This window comes from Cimex lectularius, unplaced genomic scaffold (genome assembly GCF_000648675.2).
Source record: "Cimex lectularius strain Harlan isolate CLEC.00 unplaced genomic scaffold, Clec_2.1 scaffold124, whole genome shotgun sequence".
NCBI lineage: Eukaryota > Metazoa > Arthropoda > Insecta > Hemiptera > Cimicidae > Cimex > Cimex lectularius.
Genome location: NW_019392703.1, coordinates 816,111 through 840,258, shown reverse-complemented (window position 1 = coordinate 840,258; position 24,148 = coordinate 816,111). Strand labels below are relative to the sequence as shown.

General features: G+C 33.6%; 6 protein-coding genes across 11 annotated transcripts; 3 read left to right on the top strand and 3 right to left on the bottom strand.

The window, feature by feature from the left end:
- Positions 1–175: 175 nt before the first annotated feature.
- Positions 176–4,105, bottom strand: LOC106666305 (N-glycosylase/DNA lyase). Of its 2 annotated transcripts, none has more exons than XM_014393390.2 (6): positions 3,917–4,105; positions 3,514–3,819; positions 3,339–3,457; positions 597–757; positions 344–538; positions 176–284 (listed from the first exon to the last, which is right to left on the bottom strand). In XM_014393390.2, exons 1-6 carry the CDS (start codon positions 4,000–4,002, stop codon positions 180–182), a joined length of 972 nt encoding a protein of 323 aa, XP_014248876.1. In that variant the 5' UTR covers positions 4,003–4,105; the 3' UTR covers positions 176–179. The 2 variants fall into 2 exon arrangements, with proteins under 2 accessions (XP_014248876.1, XP_014248875.1); XM_014393389.2 differs by having other exon boundaries at positions 597–760; positions 3,917–4,103.
- A 989-nt stretch (positions 4,106–5,094) lies between these two features.
- On the bottom strand, positions 5,095–5,867 carry LOC106666306 (coiled-coil domain-containing protein 115-like). Its single transcript, XM_014393391.2, has one exon. It carries the CDS (start codon positions 5,723–5,725, stop codon positions 5,168–5,170), a length of 558 nt encoding a protein of 185 aa, XP_014248877.1. The 5' UTR covers positions 5,726–5,867; the 3' UTR covers positions 5,095–5,167.
- Positions 5,868–8,955: 3,088 nt separating this feature from the next.
- On the top strand, positions 8,956–12,655 carry LOC106666416 (zinc finger CCHC domain-containing protein 10-like). Its single transcript, XM_014393606.2, has 3 exons — positions 8,956–9,176; positions 11,521–11,688; positions 11,853–12,655. The coding sequence occupies exons 1-3, from the start codon at positions 9,139–9,141 to the stop codon at positions 12,139–12,141; spliced, it is 495 nt and encodes a 164-aa protein (XP_014249092.1). The 5' UTR covers positions 8,956–9,138; the 3' UTR covers positions 12,142–12,655.
- A 2,065-nt stretch (positions 12,656–14,720) lies between these two features.
- LOC106666313 lies at positions 14,721–15,743 on the top strand. 3 transcript variants are annotated; one of them, XR_002910130.1, is made up of 5 exons: positions 14,721–15,008; positions 15,104–15,172; positions 15,244–15,326; positions 15,388–15,544; positions 15,639–15,743. XR_002910130.1 is itself a non-coding variant. In XM_024226212.1 (5 exons), the coding sequence occupies exons 1-5, from the start codon at positions 14,901–14,903 to the stop codon at positions 15,710–15,712; spliced, it is 474 nt and encodes a 157-aa protein (XP_024081980.1). In that variant the 5' UTR covers positions 14,721–14,900; the 3' UTR covers positions 15,713–15,743. The 3 variants fall into 3 exon arrangements, 2 of the variants coding, with proteins under 2 accessions (XP_024081980.1, XP_014248884.1); XM_024226212.1 differs by having other exon boundaries at positions 15,067–15,172; positions 15,298–15,326; XM_014393398.2 differs by having other exon boundaries at positions 15,067–15,172.
- A 5,906-nt stretch (positions 15,744–21,649) lies between these two features.
- Positions 21,650–23,133, bottom strand: LOC106666427. 2 transcript variants are annotated; one of them, XM_014393622.2, is made up of 6 exons: positions 22,810–23,133; positions 22,612–22,747; positions 22,283–22,365; positions 22,073–22,232; positions 21,897–22,013; positions 21,650–21,835 (listed from the first exon to the last, which is right to left on the bottom strand). In XM_014393622.2, exons 1-5 carry the CDS (start codon positions 22,924–22,926, stop codon positions 21,898–21,900), a joined length of 612 nt encoding a protein of 203 aa, XP_014249108.1. In that variant the 5' UTR covers positions 22,927–23,133; the 3' UTR covers positions 21,650–21,835; position 21,897. The 2 variants fall into 2 exon arrangements, with proteins under 2 accessions (XP_014249108.1, XP_014249107.1); XM_014393621.2 differs by having other exon boundaries at positions 21,650–22,013.
- On the top strand, positions 22,925–23,910 carry LOC106666429. Of its 2 annotated transcripts, none has more exons than XM_014393623.1 (5): positions 22,925–23,063; positions 23,192–23,327; positions 23,443–23,525; positions 23,585–23,726; positions 23,787–23,910. In XM_014393623.1, exons 1-5 carry the CDS (start codon positions 22,980–22,982, stop codon positions 23,861–23,863), a joined length of 522 nt encoding a protein of 173 aa, XP_014249109.1. In that variant the 5' UTR covers positions 22,925–22,979; the 3' UTR covers positions 23,864–23,910. The 2 variants fall into 2 exon arrangements, with proteins under 2 accessions (XP_014249109.1, XP_014249110.1); XM_014393624.1 differs by having other exon boundaries at positions 22,957–23,063; positions 23,458–23,525.
- Positions 23,911–24,148: the final 238 nt, after the last annotated feature.

The following is a 24,148-nucleotide window of genomic DNA, read 5'->3' as shown; positions in this document are numbered from 1 at the left end:
TTATCTACTTTGCTTATTATTTGCCAAATATTTTCTTTGTGAATCTTATCAATAATCAAGTTAGGAAATAAGAGTAATAAAGATTATATTTATAGCTTATTATTTTTATTTAAATTTAAAAAATGCATATACACATATTTACATATTTATATTTTTTTAACAAATTGTACTGGTGATTATTATTTTGCCTTCTTTCTATTTTTATTTTTATTTTGTGGCATTTCCTTTTTACGTTTAGTCCCTTCCTTGACTCTATTTTCCCTGAGATCAGAACAAAATAGGACCTAAAACAAAAATGACATTAAGAATTAAATATAAAATTACTTTTTATTATGATACGTACGAGGTGTGCCCAACCGGCTGATTCACCGTAAATTTCCTTAAATAGGTCTCCAACCATTTTGTAAATTTTGTCGTTAACGTTCTTAGTCAACTTGAGGCTCGGCATGTAATGTTCCCTCGCTATCTGAAAGACGTGCGTGTCGACGGGTATTGTTCCCAAATGACCGAGTGACATGAGGCATATACAGTCGGCGACCTGTCAATCGTGAAATCGTAATTAACAGAAGAAAATAAACAATTGAGATTTAATTTACTTTCGGACCGATGCCGGTAAACTTGAGAAGTTCCAATTTCGACTCTGTGTAGCTTTTCGCTTTCAAATCTTCTAAGAACCTTTCACCACCGAGAGCATCGAGCTGTTTAGCAGACTCGTAGATGTACTTTGCTCTGTAGCCAAACCCGGCTTTTCTCAATTCTGCTGTTATTTATTAAAAAAAAAATTAGTTAAATTCATTATTTTTCGTGGTCCGCTTGACCTATTAATAACATTCAATTAATTAAGGTTTTAAGTTGAGATGAAATGGCAAAAAGGAGGGAAAATTCAAAAGGTGGGGTTCAGATGGGAAGTTAGTGCCCGAGGGGATCGAATTCACGATAGCTCAAGTGGTAGAGTAGTGGCGTATCAAGCCGAAGGTCGTGGGTTCGAATCCCGCTCGCGACACTGACTTTTTTATCTCAACTTAAAACCTTAATTAATTGAATAAAAATTAGTGGACAACTCATCGCTGAAAGTAAAGGTCCAGTGGTCCTGAATTCAAACCCAACTTACAAGTGGGCTTTTTTCAAAAACACTGGCACCCCCGGGGTTTATGTAACCTTGTAGTTTAAATAACCCCATAAAAAATAAAATTATATAAATCATTTTTAGCATATGCATGCTGGGCCCGTACAGTGAAAAGTCGCACTAGGCCAAACTAATCAGACCCAAGCCCAGTTCAAATTAGCTAAATAACTGCAATCATGCAAAAAAGCATTAAAACTGGTTTGGTTTATTAAGAGATGAATGCTGTATATATAAAAGACACTGGATAAGGTGATATACACACGTACACTGAAAATAATCTTTGTTTTATAAAAGCTATGATAATGTAGTTAATTACTAAAATTGATGCATTTTAGCTTTTCACCATCAGTTTTTAGTAATAATTTTGATTAAAATCCCGCAATAGATAGTGATAAGCCACAGACTTAAAACATTCGAAATGGAACAAACTACAGGTTAAACACCTTGCAGTCCTCACAATATAAGTTTATATATTTTGTCTATTTATTTTTTAAATGGCCTTATGCTTTTACATACTAGCTATATTCATGTAGTATGTATACATCATATTTTAGGGAGAAGAGGAATGTGAAAGAAAATTCATGGGGCGACTGGGAACAAACAACCACTGGATCTACAAACGAAAAATCTCCATGCTATTAATTTTTTTTACCTAATAAAATATTGATTACCATAATAAAGTAATACAAAATAAATTTTATGGATTTTATCATATGTATTTACAATACATTCTGTCTTAGGATTGGGCTAGTGGGTTGGGGTGAGTGGAGAATTTATCGTGGGACTGAAAATTTGGTTTATTAATTTATTCACAAAGGGTTTTGAGGTCGTTGTGGAGGGTGCACTGGAGATAAAGCAGGGAAGGTTGACTTTGATTATGAAGACTTTGGATTAGAAGGACTAAATTCATTGGATATTGGCAGGTTTAGTGATGCCCAATATTTTTAGTCAATATGCCCAAATTGGTTTCGGTAGTGTTTGTAGTTTGTTTTTTGCCGACATGTTAGATTTGCGTCCAAATGGTTTGTACACTAGTCCAAAGCGTCTGCTCAGTTCCTGTGTTTTTATTTGTACATTAAACATAAAATAGAATAGTATGCAGTCGGTTGTAGGGATAGGAATGTTGTTGAGGAATAATCTGTAAGGGTAAATGTTTAATTTTTAAATTGTTATCATCCAAAGTTTGCTCCATTCGGCTGTGCTTGGAACTCCTCTGAGGCAATAGGATTAGAGGAAAGTACGGATGTGTCATCTACAAAATATGCAAGGAAGGTAGAGGGTGCAGTTAGGAGTGCAAGTAGCCTGAGCGTAGAGGAGGTACAAGATTGGTCTGAGCACACTGCACTGTAGCACTCCCATTTCCAGGTGTAGTCCGACCCTTTGCCAACTGGAAAGAATCGTCCTGAGAGATAGGAGCAAAGGATTTTGTATTAGGTATTTGTTAGAATGCACTTTAGTTTTTATAGGAGACCCTCAAGTCAGTGATCGAATGCTTGTGTAGAAAGGTCCTAATACAAAATTCTTTATGCTCAAAGGGTAATAATATAAAACTATATATTAATCCAAACATGTTTAGCAGATAAAATTGACCACATCAGTTTTTTGAAAATTGGCAAAAAGAGGGAAAATTTTTCAAAATTCTTGCAGGTGAGGAGTTGGTGTCAGAGTGGATCGAAGTCACAATAGTTAAGTAGTTAGAGCAGCGCATATTGGCAAAGGTCATGTGTTCGAATCCTATTCGTGACAATAACTTTTTCATCTCAGCCAAGGCCTTGATAAAAAGAATTATTAATTGAAATAAAAGCTATTCTGCAAACAAGTTTTCTCATGCCAATTGAAACGTGGTAGGATTAGCGAAAATTTACTTTATATGTAAGGGTGTTTATGTATCTACAAATCTCACACAAAAACAGCTAAAACTAATCTGAAAGGTTATATGATTTGAAATAATGAATGTATGATTTTTGTACGCCCAGATGCTGTCCAAGCCTAGGGTATAAATAACTACCGTTTAAGATCCTTTAATTTTTTGATAGTTAAAAAAAAAGGAGAATTATTTATTACAATTCATTTGTGTTTTATCATTCTATGCCTATGATCACTGTTTTTATGTGTCAATGATACAGCATCCAGCAGACATTAAGGAAAACCTCTTAATTTATCATAAGAACGAAAATTTTTAAATTTATTCAACTGTTTTAAAATATTTTACCTTCGACTCCTGGCTGGGTTAAGGACTTGACTTGTGGGAACCCGTAGTACGTTTTACCTTCATAGATGCAAATCTCATTTCCATAGAGTGAACACAGTTTCTCGACCATGGATGAAATCCTGAAATAAAATATTACTTGTTACAAATGTTTTTATTAGGAAAAAAAAATTCAAACCTTGTTATATTATTATTCGAGGAGCAAATAAAAGAGAATAGATTTTCAACGGGATCCTGGCATAAGAGCCTGATCCCTGGGAATTTCGAAGAGACTTTTTCAAAATGCGAATCCCGCTTGGACCAATGCGCGTAGAGGGACTTTATGTCTTCGTCCAACCGTAGGTATTTTCTGATCGTTCTCTCGACATCATCGCTCCCATCGAGTCCGATGGCTTCATACTCCAAGGAATCAGGCGATTGTTTCAAAATCCATAACAAGTTGCAGATGACACCTGACCAACTGTTTGGAACCAATTCTGTCCATCTGAAAGATGTATATGTTAAAAAAACAGTCTTGAATCTATGTTTAGAGAAGTTGACATTGTTCAAAATGTAAAATAATTACCCATTTATATACAAACCGAAAACTCTGCCCACCTGCAAGCATCATTTTGAGATTCAATTCGGTTTCTTTGATCAATATCTTCCCTGCTACTTTATTCAACATTATTTTATTTTTAGCAGAGCTTCACTTTTTAATTTTTAGGCAAGTTTGTTTACTACTAAACAACCTGACCAGAAGCAACCTCCTGAAATGTGGCTTAGGGGCTTAAATCTCAACCACCAAAACCCTCTCCCTTCCTTAAGTATTTATTTTAAATGTAACAAATTGGGCTTTAAGCCCCTTACATGTACGTATCTTAGAAATAAATTTGGTTTTATAATAGTAAAACAATAATTGCAATGATAATAATAAAAATTAAAAACAATATTGACAATAATGTATTCTTTAAAATTAAAAACTAATGGAAGATCCCTTAGGAACATGGAAAAGAATAAAGGCCCAATAATAGAGCCTTGTGGTACACCAGATGAAATTTTTGGACGCAAGATTGAAAAGGGGATATAAGGGCTTGGGAATCAATAAATAAGTACATTTGTTTAAATAAAATCTTAATGCTTTAGATAGTAATGAAAGAATACTAATAAGGCAGTCGTCACTAGCAAGTGAGGATTTAGGTTTCTTGGGTAAAGCATCTATATTATTATTATTGCGATCTTAACAACCAATACTGGAAAGAATGGCATAACCACTGGATCACCATCACCAACAAACTACATGAAATAAAACCTTTGGTCAAGTAGCGGACCAAGGAAAAAATGGGGAAATGATCAAATCATACAATGTTAAAAGTAAGTGCTAGATTCAACGGGAATCTATTCCAGGACAGAGGTTTTCAAAACAGGGCCATCGTAGAACTACTAAACCTATTATGCTATTAGGGCTAGAATGACAGTACTACAAAAAACTAGCCTTTGCAGATATTACCAGGAAGAAGATACAGCCGATTCTTCTATTGAATTATTAATTAAGTAGACAAGGATGTAAAGAGGATGGCTCCTTTTAACGTTAACTGTCTCTTTTCAGATGGCTCATTTGTCTTCTTATGCTGCTTCGTTCTCCTGTTGTATTTGTACTTATGCTGAACATGCCCTTAATAAAGTTAAACATATTTAATCAAAATTGGCATATAATACCTATGTATTTATTGTAGTAAATAGATGAAGGGATTAAAAAGATCTTTTTATTTCAAAACAGTGAAACTATAAAATATAAATATTAATTTATTATCTAAAATATATACATATATAAATCACACTAAATGTTCAATTTAGGTTTGTTCAACTTTCATCAGTTTATTTTTCTCTTCGATCAATTCTTTATATTTCATTTGAACTTGCTTCATTTCAAGCTGTAGATTAGCGCACTGAACTGAGTATTCGAGCGCCTTCGCGAAGGAAGACTGCGCCTGTCTCAGGTTCTGCGGGGTGAGCACTCCGAACCATTTGATCGGGTCTTGCACTTTGACGTCCAACTCAGTCTCGTCGTCTGACGTCTCGTCCGCTTTCTTCCGCTGCTTCGTACCCTTCTCGTCTTTACCCTTGAGGTCGAGCTTGTTGAGCTCAAGAGAGAGCCCGTCGACGTCCTGGTCCTTCTCGACTACCCTGACCAGAGCATTAAGCTGACACTCCTCCGTCGGAAGCTGCAACACGGACACACTCCGGTTGCCCATTATATACCGCGATTTGGCCAGGTGGAGGCTACCAGTCTTGATCAGCTCTTCGAGGGTCAGCTTGACGTCTATATAATCTTTCATAAGCTGCAACATCCTGAAACTCAAAATGTCCAACTCTCCCAAGACAGATTCCAGTCCTTCCTTCCTACCCATTATTTCACAACAAAATACCGGTTTATAAAAATAATAATTCAACTAAACATAAAATCACAGCTATCTAATGTTTTGACACATTAAAGCACCGAACATTAGTGAAAGTTATGAAACTATGAACGTCAACCTATAACACTTATAAAACCTCCAAGCTTTTTAAACGTCACAAAAGTATTTTAATTACCAATAAAACAAAACTTTATAATTTAAATTAATTATAATTGTGTAAAAAACTGTTCAAACTATAAAATGTAACAGTTTACAATATTTTCACTTGGGTCCACTGCTATTCTTCATATTCTTTAATGATGTTGTTGATATGTTTTCAGAGGTAAATATTTTATACCTGGCCGATGATCTAAAAATCTTCTATTAAATTAATTATTCTATCAATGTCAGGTCTTGGTTGAGATGGAAAAGCTAGTGTTACAAATGGGATTCGAACCCATGACCTAGGGCTCAATACGCCGCTGCTCTAACATCTTGAGCTTTGTGATTTCAATTCACTCAGACACCAACTCTTTTCATCTCAAACAAGACTTTAGATTAAAAGTATAATGAATTAAAATAATTAATATGGTCAATAATGACTGCTAAATACATGTACGAATTAACATAAAATTAATACCTTAGATGATGCAATGGTGCTCCGAGAAAATTGATAAAAGTTTCATTCGTGGTGTTGTAATAATTTATTGAATCTGAACATTGACAGGTGTAAGGTAATTGCATTTACTAGGTCTTCAAAAAAAAGGTATCATACCAATACTCTTTAGAAAAAAACACAACTAGCAACGGTTCATTCAATTTGTGGCTTGGAAGTTATATTCAACTCAATGCTGTCATTTAAAGATCATACTGATTATATCATTACAAAATTTTATAAATTATAGGGCTTTATAATGAGAAAAACTCAAAAATTTTACAACATGCAATCATTAAAACACTTATATGTCTCTCTAGTAAGGCCTCATCTTGAATTTTGTACTCCCATTTGGTTTTCTCGTTATTCCATGCATATTAATACAATTGAAAAAAATACGACATCAATTTTTGAGATACATTGATTTAAGCAAAAAATTCCTTTCATTTTTATAAATATTCCGCCATCGACCCTAAGCACACTACTGGGTGAGGGGCGATGGTGATGCTATTATTTCACCATAACCCTTCATCACTCACACTTATAAATACATGCATTCAAACAAAACACATAACGATGAAACACCTAGAATATATATATTACGCAGGGCGGGCGACCAGGACCCGAGGGGTTAAAAGCCTGGGTAGGCCCGTACCCCTTCCCTAAAAGGTCCGGGACCTGGTCAGCTCACGAGTCCTGCATAAACCTTTTGGACCTATTCACAAACCCCAAGATTGTGGACCATTTTATCCTGTGTTTTGGTTATGTCCTCTCCTTCGAAAGTATCAAATCTTTCCCTAGCATACCTATCGCATTCTGCAAGGTAGTGTCGAGCTGTTTCTTCTTTTGTTTTGCAGAAGCGGCAGAAGGGGTCTGGTAGAGTACCCATATGAAGAGGTGTCTTCTCAAGGGGCAATGGCCCGTTAGGATACCTATCAGCCTCCTTATTCCCCTCCTAGAGTTAGAGAGTAACCATTTCGCTTCTTTAGGTTTGATTTCCTTCAGAAACTCCTTCGATTGCCTGCATCCGGGGGACATATTCCATTCTTTAAGGAATTGTTTCAAGCCCCAGCAACTTATACTCTCTTTCGCTGTGCTTAAAGAGTGGGGTAATACCGGTTGTGGCCCGACAAACGCAGTATTTGATCCTTCTTTGGCCAGGCTGTCCGCCTCCTCATTGCCATAGTGCCCCTTATGAGCAGGTATCCATATGAGGGTTACCCTATTCTCGTACCTGGTAGTAATCCTATTAATGACTTCAACGGTTTCCTCTACCAGCCTAGATGTTGATAACTCTTTTTGTAAAGATTTAAGACTGGCCTGACTGTCGGAAAAAATTTAAATATCTTTTCCCTTAATCTTGTTATCCATGAGTGTTCTGCAGCAAAATTGATGGCCCAGACCTCTGCTTGAAAGACCGAGATGTTATTACCAAGAGGAGAGGAGATGCTGATCCCTAACTTAGGTATATGTATTCCAGCACTGCTTCCCTTGTCCTTAATGAGTGAGCCACCTAGAATGTAACTATATAAAGTATAATACCCCATTCTCTAAAAAATTGAACAGGGAACACAGAAACAGACTGCTGTGCTTGAGAACCATTCTTAAACCCGACGGCATGCCTACAGGCTCTATGTATGGAACCCAGGGATGACATGCCTCTATTTTGTGGGACACTTCGAGCAACCTTTCTCTGCATAAGATTTATGATATTTTAACTAGAATAATAGGTGGTCCTGATCTTCTCTCTAGTATATCTTTCTGTTTTCCTAGTATCAATACTAGAAATAATTGTCTATTTAATGTTCAATTCTATAAAGAAATTATGCCTATTATTTTTCTATTCCACAGCCCTCCAAGTAATAAATCAGCTTCAACCTCACATATTTTTAATCAAAACTAAAATTACTCAAATTTTACAAAATGTCAAATCTGTACTTTAGAAACATATTCATTAATTTAAGCGTTTGAACAATTCTTATCTATTTAATTGCATAGTTTCAAGAACTAGATTATTTTTTAATGATTTTTACTATATGTTTGTTATATTTTCATTTCTGTATGTTTTCATTTCTTCCTACATATATATTTTATAGTTTTTATAATGTTCATGATATGATATTAATTATTTAATGTTAAGAAACTTAATTTTTGTAAAATAATAAACAAAGAAGACAGTTCTCATTCAGGCCCTGATGTTAATTAATTAAAAAGCTTTTTTTTGCTTCAATGTCCTCTTCTTTTTTTCAAAAACACCGGCACCACAGATGGTTGATATGACTTCTGCTGTTGCGAACCTTCGTAAAAATAATAAAAAAAGCTTTTTAAATTGATTTTTTGTAAATTATCACTTGAATAGCATTCGGTTTAAGGAATAGAAAACAAAAGTTAAAAAACTTTGCAACTTCTATATAACAGCCTTACGGTTAAGTCGAAACTTTTGCTGTCTACTTTGTTCTCATAAAAAAGAGGATTTTATTTATGAAATTGATACAAAAGGAAGTTGTTAAATTTTTTTAAAATATTTTTTTTTTTTTTAATTTAAGGCTTGTTCTCCCACAGCGAGGCGTTGGCCGCTAGTTTTTCAAAGATCCGCACCTCGGCCCGCTTCAAGCCGAGTTCGAGGTTAGTCCGGGTATAAACTGTAAACAAATAGACCGATTCGGACGTTTTTCCAACATTTTACGGCCAAAGACTTTTCTACCCGGCCTCATCAGTATAAAATCTGTCGAGTTCTTTTAATGTTGGCCGGAAAGGAGACCTCGGTAAGATGACATTATGGACACCTTCGCCCGGACAAAAAAATAAGTAAGAATTTATTTTCAGTATTTTTTTTTTAACGGTTGAGTCTGTTTTTGTGATATTTGTGAGAACCCAGAGTCGGTAAAACGATTTTGACCATAATCGCACTCATTTTAAAGGTTTTAAGCCTTTTTTTTAAAGGTTCTGCAATCAAAATAAAACATTCAAAGTGAAGGCCAACCGACAAAAATTACCAGCCGCAGAATACTGTAGAATTTGACTTCAGCTCTTTTGCAGCAAAGAGATGAAGTCAAAATCGGTTGACAAGATCCACAAAGTCCATAGAGTTTTCAGACATAATCTGATCATACATAAATGCAGTATATAAAAAAAACTAAAAAAAAAGCCGGACTTACTATAAACAACTATGCACAAAAATTTCGTTTATTTTATTTACTAAAATGGTTTAGTCTAGCACGTGTTGAAAGTCATAAACAGTCTTTTTGGCTTATCTACACTGATGGACAAATTAAACACCACTCACTTTATTTTCTTTAAAAAATGAAAAAATTCTACATTAGTTACACATAATTGAGATCCATCGTAGTCAACGTAGTCAAAATAAACATTAAATAATGCTTTGTTTACTTCCTTAGTTTACTTTTGTACTGATCAATTCCATTTGCACGAAAAGTAGCATGCCCTTCCATTCTGCTACACCTAAATATTGTTTTTAGTTTATATTTTTCCCTCGTTGGTTTCATTTTATATTATTCTTAGTCTTACGCTTTTTCCAGTCTGGCATTTGACTGAGTATGACAGTGTCGGTATTAGAGGAATATTACCGTGCTAAGTCACCAGGAGACTGAGTAGAAGAAAAAGAAAAATAACTTTATTCTGGGTCTGGTGTCCCCTAAGAACAATATACATGAAATAAATAAAGGAAGTTCCTTTTATGAAAGTAAAAATAGAACGAAATATAAATATTGGCATAATGTATACAATTTAGGCAAGCCATAAGGAAAAATAACAAGAATATTAAACAAAAATATAAAATATTAACATAAGGTCTCTATTTGGAGAGAGAGGAGGTGATACAGGTGGGAATTAAAGGAGGAAAAGGACAGCGTGATGAATAGAGAGAGGGAAGGGAGTTCCAATGTTTAGGATCTCAATAAAGATCAAAATGTTGGCACGTTAAAAAAAATTTGTCTAAAACCTACGTCACACCAGACCGCATCTCACGATCTCCAAATAATCAATAATAAATATAATGACTAATTAAATAACACATAAAACTGTGAAAATGAAATAAGTTTTTTCTGTTAATTAAATACTTCAATTGGAATTTTGAATAGATTTTGTTTAAAAGGTAATAATATTTCTCTTAATTAATATATGCCTTGATACTGGCCATTCTTGCCCTGTTGATGCAGTGTTTAAGTCATGTCGATAAGGTTTGAGCACTGGACAGTGATATATTAAATGTTTATATGCGTGGTCAGTAAGTTGGTTGCATGAACAATTTGAATTTTCAATAATATGAAATTTGTTCAAGTAATAGCTAGTTCTTGTCCTGTTTATCTGCAGTCCATCTTTAAATTGTCTAGCTTCTTCCTGTAATTTATTGTCATTTTTTTGTCCATAATGCTCGTGCTCCTTTCTCATTTCTTCTCTGTTATCTCTTTCATTTTCTTCTTCAAATAAGATCTTCAAGCAGCGCTGTAGCACTTGAGTGCATTTTCATCTGCAGCTGCCTCCTTCGTCAGTCCGTATGCCATCGGCATCGGTGGTCCCTAAGTGCGTCTTCGTCCACTCATTTGTTACTTTCCAGCATGATGTGATTGTATCGATTTATATTCTGCTATCCGTCTTAATTTCTGTTGAGTTTTGCCCTGATGAAATATGTTTCAGTCAGAGCCATATTATTGCCTGAAGGATCGCAAACAGTTCAGCCTGATTTTGTACTGCAGTATAAACCCAGTTTAAATTTCTTGCATTCTACAAGAATTGATTCCTGATGCACTTCAAAAGGGAAACCAATCCCTTATTTTGTTTGACTTCCATCCTTATATATCACATACTGCAGAACATAATCTTCATGAAGGTTGACCACTATATCATATGTACGCAATTTGGACTATGAATGGATAGGTACATCAGGCGTAGACTCATTAAACATATTTTTAGTCTCTAGCTTGGTTGTTATCGATCATTTTGGTCTGCATATTCTAGCTGTTTTGTCCTGTCAGAAGTGTTTCGACATTTTGCCCTTTTCTAGGCTGGGTTTGTGTGATTTCTATTTAGTCTTTTATAAGTTCTTGAAAGGTGAATGACATATCTTTGAGATATCTTGCCATTTTTTTATCTTCCCGAATAAATCTTAATAAATGAATTGTGTCAATTTCAGTGGGAAATCTCAAACATCTCAGCCGGCGAAATGCCAGAAATGTTTAGAGACAGGACACTGGACATTTGAATGTACTGGAAAGCGTAAATTCCTTCATAGATCTTCGAGGTCATCGCTATTAATGAAAAGGGTTAAATTCATGGAGGAGAAAGAAAAAACAGTTTCACAGTAAGTAGAAAACAAAGAAAACAACAAATGTTTTCAGCTGATTTATTGATCGATTTACAGAAAATAGCCCTGAAGCTGAAAATGCGAATTAAGCCCTTCTTGAGCTCATTTTCAAAAAGATTTATCAGGAGTTTCAAGTTTAAGGTGGGGAAAATTTCTTTCAGGAACATTGACACCGCGACAAAGTCGGCTCCAAACGACAGACCGTCTTCAGCGTCTGACAGTTCGAGCAGCAGTGGTGGTTCGAGTTCTAGCAGTAGCTCCGACTCCTCGTCAGGCTCTGACTCCAGTTCTTCATCCTCATCATCCTCGGAATCGTCATCAGACGATGACAGTTCTTCGTCTGACAGTGACGCAGGTTCTTCGGACGATGACAGCACAGATCATGGTGGTGAGGAAAACAAGAACAAAGAAGATAACAATCTTTCCTCAGCCTCCAATGACGAAGACTAAACCCATTTTTCATGGACATATAATTTATTCAATCTGGCATATTTCCCAAATTTAGTGTGTTATAACTTGTTTCATCACAATATAAACCCTCAAAATGGAGGTCACAAATGAAAACAATCTTATTAGCTTTCAATCGCTAAAAATTACGTTTTAAATATTACTGGACTTTTATACCTTTATTTAAAAACACCTTAACTGTCAGGCCTTAAATTTTTTTAAACAAAAGCGAGTGGAGATAGTCTGATAAAAAGCATACAGTACACTTAATGTATAAATTATATCTGGATAATATTTCAACTTTCTGGAATGCTTAATTGTGCGAGTTTCATTTTTAATTTTAATTATTCCAGTGTGTTCAAATATTGTATGAATTCAAATTTTCTGATTAATCAGAATGCTATTTGTAAAAATTAATAATGTTTCAGTTTTGTTGGAATCAGCTTTTGTTTTTTAATTTAAAAAGAAATATTATTTATGGCATTTCATATCCACTTAAACCCCCGAGGAATGCAATTGTGACGAATTAGACTATTTTAATGTCCAGCTTTAACAAAAGAAAAAAAAATCTTATTTTATATGTACCATTAAGGTAATCTATGTACAAAAGTAAGAAAATAACTAGCCTATTGCTGTGTTTTCTTTTTTGTCTTCATATATATTTTTCTTTTTTTTTCTAGTATGTGGATAATAAAAATACAATTTTTTATAGGGATGGATTTATTTCTACCTTTTTTTCATATATTTTTTGTATCATAAACTGTAAATGGAAATAAATAATAATAATCAATGTTTTCAGCTTTGACAGATATCCAGCAGAAAATAAGTAAAAATTTCATCTAAAGGATGACGGATTATGAAATTCAAGCAAGAATATACTCGTAATAATAATGAACCAAGAATGTCAATCATAATTCCTCTATCTGTCTGATTTTATTATAACAAGCCAAGAGATAAATGCTGTCTACTTTTGATAATTCGAAACATGAGGAACCACAAAAATTATTCAAATTACCAAGAGGAAGGGATTAAAATTATTAAGAGTTGATATGCATTTTTAAAAGTTCTTACATTTTACATATACAAAATGTAAAAACTAATGAAAAAGTGAAAATAATCAACTGTAAAATTGAACATAGTTTGCAATATTTAAAAAAATTCATTAAGAGTTTTTGTTTCAGTGTGGCCTGTCTTCCTGTGTGTAAATGATTTTCTGAAGTGACCCAATGAGAATACAGTGATAAAACACTGACCGTTGAACATAACAAACTAGAGAAAACTGGAAGAAACTATGCTAAAAGAAAGCAAACAGTATGTTGAAATTTAGAGGAACATTACGAAGAAAAAATTTAAATTATAAATGGGAGGTGGAAAGTTGATTTATGGAATGTGCTCTCTCCCCCTGTTACGAAAACATGTATTACCAAGTGTATCCGAATATATAGAATTTTTTTCGATTTACCAGATTGGCCTCCTGAGGAGTTTGTTCTATCAAGAAATTCGAATGATCAAGTTTTGAATTAGGATTATCTATATAATTATGGATAAAACCGAGACATTATCTGTATGAAATAGTGGATAAATCACAGGTTGAAAGGTTTTATGAAGAAACGTGACAAGGACTGTGTGAAGAAAACAAGAAATGTAGAAGGTGAACATGGTATCTAGACCACTTGTGACCTCGTTTTGAGGATAGTGGCAGTTTTTATTTTTTTATATTTTAGTTTTATTTATTTATTTATTTTTAAAAATTAAATAGCTTGCTCATTCTGCTGAAATGGACCCAGATAGTACTCTGAGGTAGACAACACAAAAATTTCTTTTCAGCTGTGTCGGTATAATCAGAAGAAATTATAAAAAGGAATCATTGTTAATTTTGTCATACGTCTATCTACGACAAGATTCCGCATTTTAATCACCATAGTCAAGCTCAGACCATAAAAATAGAAATTTATAACAAAAATTACCATTGCTCATTTAGAATGAACCAATGTGACGAGACAGTGGACAGTTGGCCCAGAGTAAATTAACAAAAATCGCAGTATTTTTTGTTTGTCCTCACCCTTCTCACATCCTTGCTGAGCCATTTTGAAAACCTAAGCAGTTGGTCCTATAAGTTCAAGATCTTGTTTTGTCATGTAGAATATAGTGCGTTGCTAACTGTCCATGTACAAGGTCGTTATTGAATGAAAAACTATTAAAACCTTAACCAAACTTTCCTTTGAACATTTAATTAAACTAAAATTGATCGATGGCGCTTAATTGCTCAACAATGCTAGCAGGGATTCTTATACCACTTCTGTTTTATCATTTTGTAATTGGTGGCATTTTTATCATTTTGGTGGACATTCTTGCCTAGGTTTCAATCTTCATGAATTGTTCCGTTTAAAAAAGGTAAAGCGGAAAAATAAAGTGCCTTGCACTGCTTACAGTCCTGATACCATTGTCAAAAATATTCAAATATTATCATAATCTATGTAGTGGTATGTATTAAGAAATAATGATTTAATTTTTTGAAGAATAAAATTAAATATTTTATAATAATTTTTTAATAAAACATTTTAGGTACAAGAAACGTTTTAAAAGACTTTTTTTGTAAATTCCTTCTCACTATTGTATTAGATCAGATGTTTGAATTTTCAAATTTAACAGTAATGCATCTACCATCAATGTTTGAAAAATCTCATGTTCATATTAAAAACTATAATCTATGAGAGTTGCGTATTGTGTGATTTTATTTCAGTCGCGATTATTTATAAGGTATGCACGTACAAATTGTTGACACTTTCAAATGTTGCTTTCCAAAGTTCGATTCTTTCTTTGGAATGTCATTGAGATCCACCTCGGGGATCATTAATTTCGTCGACATCGTAAGTAAACAATCGACAATAGGGATTTATTGGCATTAATTATTACTCATATCGCAAGTGTTGGCAAATGGTGCTGATTTTGAATTCTGGTATAGTCGGCGATCGTACGTTTAAACGAAATGATGGGAAATACTACCTGGAGGGAAATATCTATCCACTTTCTGGTATTCAGGATTAATTATGGATAAGTTTATTACAATAATCTTTTTTTAAATTAAATGTAATTTTTTTTCAGTTTCAGAGTATGTTCAAATGAACTTAGTAATTGGCATATTTAATATTATTTTAGCAATTGTGTCATCAGTTGGAATTGCAAGAGTAAGCAATTCTGTTTTTACAATAATTTCAATTTATATATGCAACAATTTAATTTTTCAAGGAGAAAAAAATCCTTATTAGACCATGGATTGTTATGAATTTTAGCACTTTGTACATAATAATTTTGAAAGTATTGATTCTAATAATCATGTCAATTTCTGGGATGCTGACTTATACAACAATAATAATAAGAAGTGTTGCACATTTTGTGCACTTTGGTAAATATATATTAAAACTTTGAATAATTGGGTTATCAGTTAAAATCATTTTGTATATGATTGATATTGTTAAAATGTGTTTATTATTTTTTAGGAGTTGAGTTTTCACTTCTTAGTGTCCTGATCAACTATGACATTTTCATATCTTCCAAGGCTGTAACTAACTGATATTTTACATCATAATAAACAATTTTATAAAGACGTGTAATAATTTGATTTTACTAATTGAAATGAACTGATTTTATTCAAAATAAACATTTACTTCTCCATGAGTTGAATTATTAATAAGTTTCAACAACATTGCATTTGTTTTGTGCCGATCCAGCCTATAGATGCTGCCATATTTTTTAAATCATGGTTTTTATTGCATTTTTAGCATCAGAGGGCTAGATTGTGGTGGTTGTCTGGATGTAGCTGCCTTTTTTGTTACCCTCCAGACCAGCGTCCGGGTACCAAGACGTAACCACATTTTGCAGAGACGCTCTAGTTGTAGCATCTTTCCATCAAGAGAACCAATGCGAGGGTCGATGGAGGACCTGTCACAAACAGCAGTAATAGCGCAGAGTTGGCTCGTGGTAGTGGTTACGGTGTCAGACTCTTGGTTAGTAGATCCTGACGTCATGGTTTGATTCACACTGTCATCTCTGGACTTTTTCTGATGCCCAATGGCACTGATGACCTCAACGAAAATTAAAAAGGAACTCAACAATGATAGGCCTGGGGCAGGATCGGATATCAGTGACCCTGAATTTTGCGAATACCAACTAGCCTAGTAGATGTAAAATCCTTTTTTTTGTGTTGAAAAATTCTAGATATAGGTATCTTTTATTTCAAATTTATGATTAGTTACAAGCAAGTAACTTGGAAATATAGACAATGGCGGGGTCAGATGAAAAGGTGGACCAGGATTTTTAGAAAAACTTAAAAAATAATATTTGGCTTAAATTAATAAATGCTCTTTTTTTAAAAACAAAGGATGACAAGTACAGAAACAAAATTGTCCTTGGAAAATGTAATCACAGTCTTACTTTGTTGATTGTCTTAACTTTTGAACTGGTTGAATCGAGAAATGTTCTCATTCCCAAAACAGTTGTTTGTTTTTACGGTTGCGGGTTTACTATATTCACAATATCATTTGATAATTTTTGGTGTTTAGGTTAATCCATGTACCTTGCAATATTAGCCCGGTTCACATCTGAGTGGTAATATATTGATCGAAGAAACATTTTAATCCTAAGGTAAGTGAAGTTCATACCATAGCGATAAGATATGAGCTAGTCAGTTAATCATATAGCCAATGTCCTCACTCTTTGAATTTGCCATGTTCACCCTTTGCAATATCACACAACACTGTTGCTATTGTACAGGTGTGAACTAATTTTGTCATTCCTTCATGTTTTTTTTAGGCCTGAGTGTTGGAATCTTACAAGGTAATTATCGTATATCGCTTATGACCTAAAGATGTGTACATTATCGCTCTGGTGTGGTCCATTTGTTATATTCTGTAATTATTTACATTAAAATAGTATAATTAAACGGTTGATTTGTCTATCTAGGAAGGCAGAGCCGCTATGGTTTCAAATCACCCCAACGCTAATGACTGTAGTTTGTAAGTATTTTATTTTATTTGTATGTATAATTTATTATTAAATATATAATTATTTTAAATTTTTTTTACATTTTATTTGCAAAACATTAACATTACTCAACAGGCAGATGTAAAATCCATTTTTTTAAAGTATTGTTTGGTTAATTAAGGTTTTTAGTTGAGATAAAAACGCCAGTGTCACGAGCGAGATTCGAACCCATGACCTTCGGCTAGATACGCTGCTACTCTACCACTTGAGCTATCGTGACTTCAATCCACTCGGACACTAACTTCCCATCTCAACCCCACCTTTTGAATTTTCCCTCCTTTTTGCAATTGTTCAAATGTCGTGTAATCAATTTGATTCTCGGCGACAAATGAAATGGCCACGGAGAGCTTTGGTGAAGGTATACTTATTTTAACTTATTAAATTCACTAGTTTTTGTCTGCTTGACCAATCAATATCTTTCAATTAATTAAGGTTTTTAGGCTTGATCAAGCAGACCACGAAAACTAGTGAATTTAGTATTGTTACGTGTTGAAAATATTTCTCGATGTATGTATTGCTCTTTTATTTAATATTTAAGATTAGATATGAAATAATAATAAACTGTTTAAATAACATTGGTTATTGTAGGTATGTATTTTGGGGGCTCAGGATGCCTGACCATTCCATGACCACACCCCAAACTAGGACACTTCCACCTCCAAATTTTACAGTGGTCCTCACATGGCGAGCATGAAACTCACTATTAGGCCAATTTTCAAATAAATATTATTTACAGAAAATATCTTAAGCCTATTGAGATTTGCGGAAAAAGTGGGGTGCGCCAATATTGTTTTGATCTAGAGTATTTGTTCGGTCAAGCTTCCACTGCTCCGTTCGAAGATTGTACGGCAATGTCAATTGCTGTTGCCTTTCAAGCGACTGTTAATACTTTCTAGTAGGTCTTTTGCTTAATATAATCTTGTAATCACTTTTTAATTGTTGCAAACTGGTTGCTCAAATTCCGCCATCGACTAAGGTCTACTGTTCTTCTCTATCACCATCTTTATTGGCTCTCCATCTCTGCATTCTTCATTTCTCTTTCCACTTATTCTTCACCCGTTTTCATTCATTATTTCCTCTTAATGATTCTTCCATTATAACTAATTCCTATATCCACTGAAGATACGGCGAGGTACAGATCTCTTCCGAGATTTGGATCTATATAAATTACCCACTCCGACAAATTTCTCCACTGCTGATCACTGACAACAAGTAAATTTCTCTTTCTTATTTTTCTCTTGACCATGTCTCATTACATATACCGCTTAAATTTATAATTTTTTATTTCTCCTGAAACCCACTTCATTCTACCTCCCTATTTTTTAAAATAATTTGTGGTGTTCCTACCAATAGTATTTAATATTTACGATTAGTTATGAAATAATAATAAATGGTCTAAATTACTTTAATAATTGTAATAAGTAATGTATGCCTATTGTTTTGGGGGCTGAGTTACTACAGTCTCAGCATTATAGACCAATAGGTCTTGCGGGTTTAATATACTCTCAATATTTGCTAATTTTTCTCATTGCTTTAAATACAGTGGAAAAACGTTTATCCAGACCCCAATTATCTGGACTTCCAGATCATGCGGACCAGTTTGTTAAAATATTTTTTTATAAATTTTTCAGAATTCTAAACGTATGTATATTAATATTTTGAAATTCATAATCAACTTTGGGACCTTTAATTTGTTATTCAAAATTCGTAATGGCTGCCAAATCGTCCTTCCACTTGTCACATTATCAAAGAGGCCGGAGAGGGTGACAATCACATTTTTATTTGACAAAAAAATAAATAAACGAACAAATTAATTCAAAAAAATAAAATATAACTAAAAAAACCTGTACCCTACTTTAAAAGACTAGAAATTGTTGTGTCATGTTTGTATGTTGGCTTCCATTGAAAAGGTTTTTTTTTATTACGTATATTTTTATTAGGTATTTTTTATGTATAAATTTTTTGAGAAATGCATGTTCAAACAAACAAAAATAGAACTAATAAAGACTATCTATTACTTTAAATGTAACTTGATATATGAATAAAAGTGTTCATTTTTGTTTTATTCAGTTTTTATGACACGACACTAATAAAATCACAAATTTTTGGATTATCGGGACTTTTGATTATACAGACAAGTCCCGGTCCTTTCAAGTCTGGATAAACGGATTTCTATTGTAGTTTAATTGGACGGTTGAACATCTTTGTTTGGTTTGTCTGTTTGTAATGTTTGACACCAATAATTGGGAGAAACACGTGGACTAGGTATGTAGAGTCACTTTGTTGAAAAAAATTCAACGTGATTGTATAAAACGTAATAATTAATCGTGAGATGCGGTCTGGTGTGACGTAGGTTTTAGAAAAATTGTATAAATTAATTTTTTTTAAATCTAAATTTTTTTAGCATTGTGTGATGAGCGGTTTCCTTTTCCTCGTGCGTGTGGCTCGTTCGAATACCGTCGCTCGCTAGGGTGCTCCGAGAGGGTAGTGAGCTCTCCACTCTAGGCCCGTCAAGCCTTTTAGTGGTAAGATTTGTCAGGTTGCCGGTTGCTTGACGTTGTCAGGTTGCTTGATGGGTAAACACCCTTTTCTTACTTACTACTAACTCTGGTCAAGGAGGTTTGGGGGAAAGAAACACCAATTCGGACAGAACAAACAGGTCCCTTTATTTGATATAACTGTAATATGTATAATCAACTAGTGAATAACGCCCTAACCCTGCTTATAAATAGCAACCCTTATTTCCTATTAAACAATTCATATACAAAACTTATTACTGGAAGACTAATTCTAGATATAACTAATGCTCTTACTCTCTTTAACGAAACCTTAATACTAGGGGCTTAATTATTGGGATCATAGTACTAAAAGTAGCCCGAAATCGCCCAACTGTTCTCCAAATCTCCTGTAAACCAATTGACAAAATTTGTACTCACAGGACTGGAATACGTGCATCGATTTTGTCGGTTCGGTGGTACGGATCCTGCGAACTACGCTGACTAATCTGCCGCACCAGTTCACCCTTTTGAGTCCGGTTGACAGACACACTCGTTGTTTCCACAGGGCACTCTGACTGACTCAACTGCGGACTCCCGTACTACCGACTCTACTCGGACTCTCTTCGGACTCCACCCGGATTCTCTCTTCGGACTCCACCTGGATTCTCTCTTTGGACTCCACCCGGATACTCTCTGGTTCTACTCTCTGATTGTCCTTTTTATATCGATCCGTTCAGGGAGGAGGTGGGGAACAGTTGCATTTTGAAAATACTGTTATGTTTCCAGGTGACCCGACTGCCCTTTGTCCTCTCCAGGTCATTGAACTATTTTGGATGAGTCTGGGCATTAGCTAATCCTGAGGGTTGAGCAATAAGACCACTCATCAGCACAACAGCCAAGTTTTCTAGGGCGATTGCCCCAGTATCAAATTTCTCAATCGAAAACATCCAGCTGTTATTATTTCGCCAGCTTTTTTTTTTAGCTGCGTCTGGAGTTCTCGAGAAAGACCGGGTCGGCTCCCGCGATTCCAGGCCATCTCCGGTTACTCACCCCGGCACAATACGCTTTCCCAACAATTAGCTAACCTATTTCTACGTCTAATTTTAATATTTATAACAAACTTAAATTATTACAACCCCGTTTAAGATTCCCTTCTGGGGATCTACACACATTGTATAAATTTTTTTTTAAAACTAAAATTTCTACCATTGTATAAATTCATTTTTTTTAATCTAAAATTTTCTAGCATTGTATAATTTCATTTTTTTTATCACCTCCTACATGTACATATTTGTAAAATTGAAACAATGTTTATAAATCCCAGGCCCTGAAAATGATCTCATTAAAGACCGAAACGTTTGCATGATAAAGAAAATGTTTTTCTAAAACCTACGTCACACCAGACCTCATCTCACGATCTCCGAATAATAGTAATAATTAATATCCATTATATTATCAAAACTATAATTGTAAAATTAATTGTTGTAATAATTAGCAATACATTATAATTAACTGATTGAAATTGTAATAGTAAAACAAAATCTAATAATTGCATACTTGTTGTCAATTTGGAAGCTGGTGTATAAGTTTAAAAAAAAAATCGTTCGCTAATTTTTGTTGTCCATTTTAATCCATGTGCCTTGTACTATTATATTCTGTAATCATTTAAAATATGTGAACAATATATTTAAAAAATCCTGATTGATTTAAATAGTTTAATTAGATGGTTGAACATCTTTGTTAGGTTTGTCTATCTAGGTAGGCAGAGGTGATGGTCTCAAATCACCCCAATGTTAATGATTAAGCCTAGTTTATAGGTATTTTATTTTATTTATATGTATAATTTGTTATTAAACAACAATTATTTTAACATTTCTTTCCATTTTATTTGCAAAATATTAACATTACTCAACAGACAGTTGTAATATCTATTTTTTTTGTTGAAAATATTTTTAGATATAGGTCTTTTATTTAATATTTATGGTTAGTTATGAAATAATAATAAAAAAGTCAGTTATTGTACAGTATGTATTTTGTTTTGGGGGTGAGTTACTACAGTCTCAGCTTTACCAATAGGTCTTGAGGGTTTAGTATATTCGCAACATCAGCTAATTTATGGTGTTTATTTTAGTCCATGTGCCTTGTACTATTATATTCTGTAATTATTTAAATTATCTCAGCAATATTTAATCACTAATTTCTCATTGTTTTCAATACATTAATTAGATGGTTTAACATATTTTTTTAGTTTCTCTGGATTTTCATCTTGTCTTAATTTTTCAAAAGACAAATTGAGATAACTGTTGACCATTAGGAGCATGTAGTGGCCTAGAACTGTAACAACAAAACTTCAGTTAGAATTGTACCTTCAGACTTGAAATATCTATCCTCACAGAAGTAAATAATAATGACGAGGATCGACATGAAGACAAAAGGCGCTTCGATGAATGCATGCATGCTTGAGACGGTCAAGAAGTACATTTTAGAGTACACTTCCCAGTGTAATAAAAATATTCCGATTATTAGAAATGACTTCACCAATGTGAGATCGGACTGAAGGAAGAGATTTTTAGACTGGATTATAAATTCAATGCAAACCTTACTTTTATGAGACCACGAAACAGCATTGTAGTCAGGATTATGTGGCTCATCGATGTCGATGAAGACGCAACTCTTGTAACAAACACTGTAATTAATTAAGAAATGTAAGGCTACTAACAAGAAACTTTAGATGTTAAGACAATTTTTTAAAATTGCAAACTGCAAATTTTTGCTTATTTTATTGTTTTTTGCCCATTTTATGGTGATTGTTTTTCTATCTTTAATATTTCTTTCTTTCTTTTTGTGACTGAGTAAACTAATGTTCTCATGTCAGTTACAATCTCAGTTGACTTTTATTCTAGAAAGTATAATTACATTTTATATAAATTACCATGAAAGAAATCATATGATTGTTCCAAAGTTTCCACATCGGTTATGTTTAATTTCCCATTTATCTTGAGCTGATAGATTTCACTCCATTTGAGGACCCTCATGACAAGCATCAGGAGAGACACTATGTGAATGATCTGTTGAGAGAGAATTAGTGTTACCTTGTGAAAAAAAAAAATGTATATAAAAATGAACTTACAGTGTTGGTGACAGCCATTAAAATGATGCCGACCTTAAGGCTGACATAACAAAAGCATTTACGCGGTTTTGGCAGCAGTGACTTCCGAACTTTTCCCTTTGATGTGCTAGGTTCCATTTCAAGAACATATGTTTTGTCTGTCAACAATCTCTGAACTTAATTGACCAACTATGGTCAACTTAATAAACGAGGTGAAAATCTATGCTTCCAGCGTCTTCTTAAAAGCAGGGATATATGTAGCATTTATTGATTTGGTAAGAAAATTGCTGTCTTGTTTATCTTTTGAATACATCTAATTGTGACTAAAACTTAACATAAAAATAAAATTGTCTCGAATGAATGAAATGTTGGCAAATGATTTTTTTATGACAATTTTTTGCAGATACTTCAAACAATTTGGATATCTGATGTATATTTCATACTAACAGATCTATATTACATTCAGCATTATAATAACACAGTGACAATGTTCTTTCCAAAGAGTTTTTATGGGAATCCAAATTTGGGCCAATTTTATAGTAAGCATTTTGTATAACTAACTCTATAGAATAAATAACAATAATAATAAACAATACTATTAAATAATTGGTTAATTTGATTTGTAAATACTATTCAAATACATTGATGTTCAAGTACTGTTTGGTTCAGCTATGTTGATGCACATGCTGAGCGTGTCAGCCCTTCTTGCTGTTCTTCATGTGGCTGCATACCTTCTCGTAAGTTTTTTCTTTTCTCTTCTCAATACGATTTTACAACAAATTTCCTTTTACCGTAGAACAATCAGTCTTTCATCAAAATTTGGATGAACTCCAAGCCGATATTTTTAAGTCTGTCCTTAATACCTTTTATCATAATGTGCCTCGGTGAGAGAAAACTGTTCACACTTTTACATGCCATATTCTATTTGTGCTACTCAAGTAAGTCACATTTCGTATCAGTGTCTAATTATTATTTTAAAAATTAATTTAACTCTTCAGCATTGGTGATATGTTGGATTCTAAAAACCCGTTACTGTTTTCAAGATAAAAAGAAACCGACTCATCTGTGGGGCTGATTTATTAACAAAAAAAACATAAATATACAGCTGCTTATTTTGAGTTCTATGCATTTTTCCTTATTATAAACCCTCAAAAAGGTCAGAGCTTAACAACAATTTTAGGCATGGTTTAAAGTTAGAAGTAAATGTTACAAAGAAAATACAAAATTAACATCTTCACTTGAACTTCTTACACTTTGAAAATTATCTATGATGATCCCAAAAACAAACCTCACTGCTTGCTGAGGTCAAATTGCCTTTTAACTTTATGCCTTTTCTTAAATCAATCACTTTGAAAATAAA

Excerpts from the sequence above, each read along its gene's own strand:
- LOC106666305 (XM_014393389.2), bottom strand. The coding sequence starts at position 4,002 with ATGTTGAATAAAGTAGCAGGGAAGATATTGATCAAAGAAACCGAATTG. Across the intron at positions 761-3,338 it reads AACCCAGCCAGGAGTCGAAG|CAGAATTGAGAAAAGCCGGG; the intron begins GTAAAATATTTT and ends AATAAATAACAG. Across the intron at positions 285-343 it reads CAGCCGGTTGGGCACACCTC|GTCCTATTTTGTTCTGATCT; the intron begins GTACGTATCATA and ends TTTTTGTTTTAG.
- LOC106666306 (XM_014393391.2), bottom strand. The coding sequence starts at position 5,725 with ATGGGTAGGAAGGAAGGACTGGAATCTGTCTTGGGAGAGTTGGACATT.
- LOC106666416 (XM_014393606.2), top strand. The coding sequence starts at position 9,139 with ATGACATTATGGACACCTTCGCCCGGACAAAAAAATAA. Across the intron at positions 9,177-11,520 it reads TCGCCCGGACAAAAAAATAA|TGGGAAATCTCAAACATCTC; the intron begins GTAAGAATTTAT and ends TGTCAATTTCAG. Across the intron at positions 11,689-11,852 it reads AAAGAAAAAACAGTTTCACA|GAACATTGACACCGCGACAA; the intron begins GTAAGTAGAAAA and ends AATTTCTTTCAG.
- LOC106666313 (XM_014393398.2), top strand. The coding sequence starts at position 14,901 with ATGCACGTACAAATTGTTGACACTTTCAAATGTTGCTTTCCAAAGTTC. Across the intron at positions 15,173-15,243 it reads AAATATCTATCCACTTTCTG|TTTCAGAGTATGTTCAAATG; the intron begins GTATTCAGGATT and ends ATTTTTTTTCAG. Across the intron at positions 15,545-15,638 it reads TGCACATTTTGTGCACTTTG|GAGTTGAGTTTTCACTTCTT; the intron begins GTAAATATATAT and ends ATTATTTTTTAG.
- LOC106666427 (XM_014393621.2), bottom strand. The coding sequence starts at position 22,926 with ATGGAACCTAGCACATCAAAGGGAAAAGTTCGGAAGTCACTGCTGCCA. Across the intron at positions 22,233-22,282 it reads TGTTTCGTGGTCTCATAAAA|TCCGATCTCACATTGGTGAA; the intron begins GTAAGGTTTGCA and ends CTCTTCCTTCAG. Across the intron at positions 22,014-22,072 it reads CGTCATTATTATTTACTTCT|TTCTAGGCCACTACATGCTC; the intron begins GTGAGGATAGAT and ends TTGTTGTTACAG.
- LOC106666429 (XM_014393623.1), top strand. The coding sequence starts at position 22,980 with ATGGTCAACTTAATAAACGAGGTGAAAATCTATGCTTCCAGCGTCTTC. Across the intron at positions 23,064-23,191 it reads ATGTAGCATTTATTGATTTG|ATACTTCAAACAATTTGGAT; the intron begins GTAAGAAAATTG and ends AATTTTTTGCAG. Across the intron at positions 23,727-23,786 it reads ATTCTATTTGTGCTACTCAA|CATTGGTGATATGTTGGATT; the intron begins GTAAGTCACATT and ends TTAACTCTTCAG.